The sequence below is a fragment of the Lactuca saligna genome, chromosome 2 (genome assembly GCF_052625555.1).
Source record: "Lactuca saligna cultivar CGN05327 chromosome 2, ASM5262555v1, whole genome shotgun sequence".
NCBI classification, from domain to species: Eukaryota; Viridiplantae; Streptophyta; class Magnoliopsida; order Asterales; family Asteraceae; genus Lactuca; species Lactuca saligna.
In genome coordinates, this window is record NC_136418.1 from 189657427 (window position 1) to 189665884 (window position 8458).

Consider the following 8458-nt stretch of genomic DNA (forward strand, 5'->3'; position numbering starts at 1 on the left):
TTTTTATATACAAAGTGAGAAATCCTTCTACCTTAAACTATTTATAAACAATTTTACAAATATACAACTTCTTTTAAATTGTTAAGTATTATTATTCTGAATTGAAAACAATAATAACAAATGTGAAATGATCATATACAAAATCATAATATACAAGCAAACATTCATGATTTCAATGCTAAAAGTATCACTATCTCCTCCACCTTCACCATTAAACAATGTCATTAATATTATTTTTTCATTTAAATACATTTATATATATTAGTAACAATATTAATAATAAAAAGTTCAAAAAATAGTATTCTTATTTATACTTTTAATAATAATAATAATAATAATAATAAGGGTTTTATTTGTAGAAAAATCATAATATTTTTATTTACAGAAAAGTCCTAATATTTTTTGTTTATAGAAAAGTTTTAATATGTTGCGTTAGTTTATGAAATAGCCTCAAATTAATTTGGTACCTGTTTCAGCCGGTCAAGAAGGATCAAACTGTAAATTTTTACCAGTTTTCAGGACTTTTTCATTTAAAAAAAAAAAAATTGGAACTAAAGTGTAACTTTCTGTAAATATCGGGATTTTCTGAAAATTTCCTTTAATTTTTAAATCTTTCAAGTTTTAAAGCATATCACTACAAGAATAATGACCATTAGTGGCGACAGGCGTCGCTGCTAAAGGTCCCGATTGTCGCTGCTAATACCGTTAGTAGTGACCCACCGCCGATAAAGGATCGCCGCTAATACCTTGTCGTCACTAATACTTTCTGTCGCCACTAAAAGTATCACTGCTAATTGTAGTTTTCTTATTTTTTAATTTTTTTTTTAAAACATTCTTCCATATACAAAACAAACTTCATAAAATTATAAAAATATAAATTTTTTATAAAAACATATAACCAAAAACACATTCATACATAATACACATACAAAAACATATACATACATATACAAAAACACATATACATACATGATAGGCATACTAATACACAAATACATACATAATACACATATATGCATACTAATACACAACTATATACATAATATACATATAAATTCACAAACATATACAAAATACTCATTCTACATACAAAATTTAAAATAAACATATATAGAACATGTGGTAGTGTGTAATCCGGTAGAGAAGCATGGTGGTGACAAAGAGAAATGAGTTCATAGAAGAAGGAAGAAGGAGATGAGAAATGAGAGAAGAAGGAACTGAATGGAGTTATAATTGTGAAGGGAATTAGCGGCGACAACTTTGGGGGGAAACTTTGGCGGTGGCGACACTATCGCCGCTATTGGTGTGTACGTTATCGATTTTCAGTCCTTGGATTAAGGACAAAATCAACGGCTAAGGTTTCACCTCATATTTCGACGTGGATCGGGTCGATAGGCATTAGCGGCGATGCTTTTAGCAGCGACAGCCACCTTTAGCAGCGACACCTAACACGAAAGTTATGTGTCGCCGCTAAAAATGACTGTCGCCGGTAAAAACGTCGCTGCTAATGCCCATTATTCTGGTAGTGTATATATGTTTTTTTAATTGCACAGGCCTCCCTACGCATACATATTTGTGTTGGATGTTGAAAATTCGTTATTTTAGGATTTTGTCCAAAGATATTATGAATCAACCAACATAATAGTACGCCCAAATGGTACACAAATAATTATAACAAAACATAATAGCACCTAGCCACCCATAATTATAACAAAACATAATAGTACGCCCAAAGGGTACACAACACATAAGATCCGCCAAAATGGTACACAACACACAAGATCCAGTAAAAAACGTTATAGAAACTTGCACAAAATTGAAAACGAAATTCGAATTACTGTTGGTTATAATATGAATAATGAATGGTCAACCACATAAATGGCTGAAAGACGATTTCTCAACCTTAATTTCCCCCCTTAAAAATCTCAACTTTCCCCACATTTTCTTGAGTGAAAGTTTGATTGTTTCCCAGATTTGAAGGACCTTCTTCTCCATCAACCCCAATCCTTTCTTCATCCGCACTTTCCATAATTCTCCACTTGCATCACCAACCATGGTATGTATCTCTTCTTCTTGTTGATTTATGATCGTATTTTGAAGAAATTTATTTGATTTATACATGTCGATGACCATGATCCAATTCTATGTTTTGATGCATGATGGGTGTATTTCCATTTGGTTTTTGGTTTTTGTTTTTTTCGTTGTAATGATTTGTGGATTAGGCGAATGCGGCATCTGGAATGGCTGTTGACGATCAATGTAAGTTAAAGTTTTTGGAGTTAAAAGCAAAACGGAACTACCGGTTTATTACATACAAAATCGAGGATCAACAGGTGATCGTTGACAAGATTGGTGGCCCTGATAAAAACTACGAAGATTTCACAAACTCTCTTCCTGGCGATGAATGCCGCTATGCTGTCTTTGATTTTGACTTCATTACTGACGAGAATTGTCAGAAAAGCAAGATTATCTTCATTGCCTGGTACCATATCAAATCAATCATCACAATTCACATGCATGCATGCCTTTTCCTTGAATTCCATTCATCTTTTTATCCGATCATCATAAAAATGCGATAATCTATAACTGAGAGTATATATATATATATATATATATATATATATATATATATATATATATATATATATATATATATATATATATATATATATATATATATATATATATATATAAGAAAACGATAATGGGTTATTGCAGGTCACCAGATACATCAAAGGTGAGAATGAAGATGGTGTATGCAAGCTCCAAAGACAGATTCAAGAGAGAACTTGATGGGATTCAGGTCGAGTTGCAAGCAACGGATCCTAGTGAGATGAGCTTCGATATTTTAAAATCGCGAGCTAATATCTAAATAAATTTCTTCTACAAGAGAATTTGGTTTCATAAACCTTTATTAATCATTCTCTTTTATTATTTTTTTTGCTCGATTTTTTATATAAGATCTAAGTACTCCTCATTAATGTAGTGTAATGCATCACTATGTCCTCGTATCTTCACTTTTTATTGACATTCAATATTCATTAAAGTCTATACTTTTGTACTACGCAATTATTCATATTTGTAATTGGCATTCATTAATCCTAGAGATACTATTACAAAAAATTTAACGTCGAAATCATAGATTAAAAGTTGTAAAGGGAAACCGATATTTCACAAGGTTAGTTTCTTCAACTGTTGTAAAATAGTAACCTTTTATTTTTCTACATTACAATTTTTTAACGGAGTATCCCTGCATGAGAGGGACTTACAAGTAACAACTACAATTCCTCATCCTTCAAATTTTGGTAGTAATTAAAAATATTTATGTTATAAAATATACATCATAATTGATTAGGTTTCTACTCAAGAAATAATACTAAATTTGTAGATTGTGTGTCCTTCCTAATATTGATTAGGTTTCTACTCAAGAAATAATACTAAAAATATTTGTATACGTACATAAACTTTTTTTTTAATATAAATTATTATATGTAAAATATTAGGAATGCATACGCTTGAACCAAATCTTGCATGCCTTGACCCACACCAATGTAAATACACATTTGTATGGGAATTGAAATTTTTTAAAAACTTAGAAATATTTTGAAACCCCTCCAAGTCAAAACAACGAAAACCTATTTAAAGGGATTACCACAATGCCTCCTTGAGCTCCCCTGAATTCACTCCCATGAATCTCGTCTCCACTCACACACTATCCTCTGCGTGTTGGCCCATAGCTTACTCGTTGACAGCTTTAAGTGCCCATGCTATGTGCCTCCGCCGGTAAGCTAATAAGTCTAGAGCCGGTCGCCAATTGTGTCTTGACGGTCGTAAGTTACCTCAACGGATCTACCTCTTTCATCGGTCGTCGATCAAAAACAAATTCACTTTTATGCCAATTTTAGTGAATATTTACAAAATCATTGTAAAAATGAAACATTTAGATGTTTTTTCAGGAAAAAATTTTATGAAACATATTATTTTTTATTCATATAATGATTCATTTTTTTTTGTTCGCTATAAAAATATGTAGAAAAAAACATTTTACATTCCTACCAAAAAAAATTTATATATATATATATATATATATATATATATATATATATATATATATATATATATATATATGTTAGCCTATATATTATTAGCTCACTTTTTATGGGTTCTTTAGTCTTTTATCCCATTAGGGTTTTGTCTAGCTAGTATTTATATGCCGCTTTATTCTTTGTCTTATTTATACTTTCCATTGAGAACCCTTGTAATTTCTCTTTATTATAATCATATGACAATGTTATCATGGTATCAGAGCGAAGGTTTGATACGTTGTTAGAAGTCCTTGTAGTAGTCATTTGTGGCGCAGATCGGTACGTTGTTGTTGTAGCTGGTATTCATTGTTGATGTGTTGATTCGTTGTTGCTCATTGTTGTTGTTGATTCATTGTCGATATTGATTTGTTGTCCGATTGATTGCTTATGTTGGTTTGTTACTCCTTTCATTCTCATATTGTTATACTGCTATTGTGGTTATTTATTCGTTGTCAACATGACTGGAAATGATGATTGTCTTCTATCAATCAGTACTCGTCTAGATGGAAAGAATTATACGTATTGGAGTTACGTTGTGAAGAACTTCCTTCGTGGGAAGAATATGTGGGGCTATGTCACCGGGACTAAAGCCAAACCCTCAGTGCCTCAAACTGAGAATTTTGATTTGTTGCTTGATGCTTAGGAGACTGATAACTCCAAGGTCATTACTTGGATTAATAGCTTTGTTACTCAGTCCATTGGTATGCAGTTGGCTAAGTATGACATAGCAAACGAAGTTTGGAATCACTTGGAGAGACTGTATACTCGGTCCAACTTTGCTAAACAATACCAGTTAGAATGTGATATTCGTGCCCTTCAACAAAATGTGTGATAATCGTCAATCTTGAGTCAAGTCAAGTCATCAAGTCAAGCCGGTCAACTCGATTAAACCTTGTGTGTTAGGGTTTGTGTTATGTTCATACTGTATAACTTGCTATATTAATGGGAAAACATCACTTGAGAAAAGTCTTGTGTTAAAAATTTCCTAAACCCTAGTTCTAATCAATGAACTAGACCGATAAAACAATGTTGCATACTCATCGGGAGTGTGTAAGATCCTTAAACAAGGCTTAACAGGGTTCACGAACCATGCATTTCGATGCCAGACACTCACAACTATCCCACATGGAACCTCTCTCAATCGTTTCCACACTATCTCTCTCTATGTCAAACCTCTCCCAAATCTCTCCAAGTATGCGAAATCTCTCTCAAATATCTCTCTGTATTAGAAATCTCTCCAAGAATGTCAAATCTCTCCCAAATCCCTCTAAGTATGAGAAAACTCTCGCAAATATCTCTTTGTATGAGAAATCTCTCCAAGAATGCCAAATCTCTCCCAAATCTCTCCAAGTGTGAGAAATCTCTCCCAAATCTCTCTCAAATAGTTCCCGTAACTTTTTAGAATCATTCGAGTCATTTCGGCCCTTAACCGGGTCAAAAACGGCTTAAAACGCGAAAAACGGACCTTAGGAACCGAAACCCCTCTTAGGAACCGAAACCTCCTGATGAAGAAGGCTGCTGATCCGAACCGAAGGTATTGTTCACTAACCGAACCGAAGGTACTGTTCACTACAGTCCGTTCGGTTCTGACATTCTCGCCTCTTATTCCCGAACCGAACCTCACCTTCGCTACTGACCCTTCGGACCGAGCCTTCGGACCGGACCCTCGCCCTTCACTTCTCGTGTCTGACTCGCGCCTTTCGCTTCCGACTCCAACCTCAGCATGGACCAAGCCTCGGCCTAGGGACCGAACCTCGGCCTAGGACCGAGAGGTCTCGCTGGGAACTCATTTTCTTCCCGGTTTTCGCATAGTTTTGCATTTAAGGCCCGTTTTTAATTATTTTAACGCGGGATTGTCACCCAAAATCATATTTTAACATAATAAACCCTAAATATTCTCAATGTAATCATATTTTCATAAAAATCCTTATTTAAATAATAAGAGCAAGTGGGTAAGTACAAAGAGGTGGAGTGTTGACTTTGCTTTACTTTATGACACAAGAAACCACTCCCACACCCACTCTATGACCAGCCACACCTCCCCACCTTACCTAGGTCACATCAATGTCCTTTCCACTCAATCATCACTCCTCCCCACGTTTTTGGAGAGCTGAATATTCACCCTCTCTCCTCATTTCTCTCATTTCCTCTCTTTTCACCAAAAAGAGCAAACTCTTTTCTCTCTCATTTTCCCTCTCTAGAACTCGAGATTTGAGGGCTGATCTTTGGATTTTCCTCCACATTTGGTAAGAATAATCCATTCTCTTTATGATTATCTCAATTATTTCCACTCGAATCATGGATATCTTAAACAAACTCTCTCATAATTGTGTTAGATCTTCGAATCTTCAAGTGATTCTTCAAGTGTTCTTGGGTTGAACACTTCTCTTCTTCAACACTTACCTACTGAAATCACTTAAGGTGAGTTCATACCCCCTACATTTTCATGTTTTCTCAAGTTTTCAGGGGGGGGGGGGGGGGATACAAGTTAAAACATCAAGAACATAACTAAATATTTCTAACAGCCTTCATCAGAAAAGTTCAACTCCATTCACGGACTGTTTTGGGCATCTTAAACATTTTTGTTTCCAAAACTGTACAAGGTGCAAATAGTTCAAGTTTGTAGCTTTAAAATGACTACTTGCACATCTCCATACGATTTTTCTACAATTTATGGTGATTTTTACAAAGCTGCGTATCATTTCAAACAACAATCCGGACCAGTCTGTGATTATGGACTTTTTCACCCAAGTTGGAGGTCATTAAAAATCGTGATAAAAATTATGATTAAACTAGACACATTTTTTGAACTCTCAGAATTTACGGATCTAGTTTTCGACTTCGTATGATTTTTCTATGATTTTTCCAAAACAAGGCAGAATGGCTAAAGTTAGCCAACAGCATGTAAATATCATAACACTTTGTATTATGTTGAGCAAAGTGTATAATCATAAGTTCTAATATTTGAATGTGTTTCCTTGTTAGTTTATCATTATGAACTGAAACTAAGTCATTCATATTAAATATTATTCATTCATTTTAGAACACGTATTATGTAACTATAAAAAGTATAGTTTGATAAATTCACAACACTAATACATTTCCATAAACGAATTCATACATATTACATACATTTTAGATAAACTATAATAGGTATAGTTTATGATACATCACTCAACACACTCGTACGAAAAGGGTACATTCATACAAGAAAGATTTATATCCACACACATTCCACGTAAACTTGTTAACCTATGTTGTGAGACTCTCTCTCTCTCTCCCCGTACGTCCGAGTGCGGGATATAATTCCTGGTAGTTATAATCAGAATCTCCTTGAGGGAGAACGTGATACTTGTATATAGATCTATATTGGGTTTGACACCCCACACCTTGCTGCTAGCTACAGTGGGACCTGCAGGTCTACGGGTGACAAATGTCATTTCATTTTCGCGACGCCTGAGAAACGTTGTGGCAGGTTTACATAGTCACAGTATGATTATAGCGACTCACCTAGGGAGTTAACAATTCATAAAGTTTACGGGATTTCATAAAACCGAAGTAGGTTTTAGGTTGATTAAAAATTTACTTTCCGTATCATTTTAAACTCACGACATTTCTGCTAAGTAATGATGATTTCTTATACATTTTGGGTCTTTGGTTATAAGGCTACATTTCACGGATTTCAAGGAAAATATCAGATTTTTTTTCAGAAACAAACGCAACATTTACATGTGAAAGACTTCTACTAAGTTTATTAATAAAAGCTTATGAACTCACCAACCTTTGTGTTGACACTTTCCAAACAACTTGTATTCTCAGGATAACACTAAACAGGTAAACAAGTGCTTTTGAGGATGGGACGTTAAGGCGTCAAACTTTTCATATTTTGTCAACATATTGTAATTGATTTTGAAACATGTAATTCATACAAGTGATGTAACTTTTTCAATTATATATATGTTGGTTGTGTTTGCTTAAATTACTATTGAAATTGTGGTTATGATACTATACATGAAGTCCTCCACCCCCGGACGTTTCCGCCATCCTTGGTTTGGGGGTGTGACAGATTGGTATCAGAGCACGGTTTATAGTTAATTAAGTATGTCAAACCACATAAGATATACAAACTATAAACACATTTGGGACTAAAGGTCTCTGATTCTTAAAAAATTTTAACGAGTTGTACTTTTAGAAAACAAATAATTTCTTGTTTTAAAGTATACTTACATGCATTCTATACTAGCATGGTGTCATATCTTAGGAGAACATAAATTGAAAGAGGAGGAGTCGAACATTATTAGTACGCCTTAGCATGTGTAATCAGTTCTGGGAGGGATATGGTCTGATCAACTATATCCGTCCAAGAAGTAACT

At 34.1% G+C, this 8458-nt stretch overlaps 1 protein-coding gene across 1 annotated transcript; it reads left to right on the forward strand.

Moving 5' to 3' along the window:
• The first annotated feature begins 1869 nt into the window (after positions 1 to 1869).
• On the forward strand, positions 1870 to 3071 carry LOC145028585 (actin-depolymerizing factor 7-like). Its single transcript, XM_078977279.1, has 3 exons — positions 1870 to 2056; positions 2223 to 2482; positions 2719 to 3071. The coding sequence occupies exons 1-3, from the start codon at positions 2054 to 2056 to the stop codon at positions 2870 to 2872; spliced, it is 417 nt and encodes a 138-aa protein (XP_078833405.1). The 5' UTR covers positions 1870 to 2053; the 3' UTR covers positions 2873 to 3071.
• Positions 3072 to 8458: the final 5387 nt, after the last annotated feature.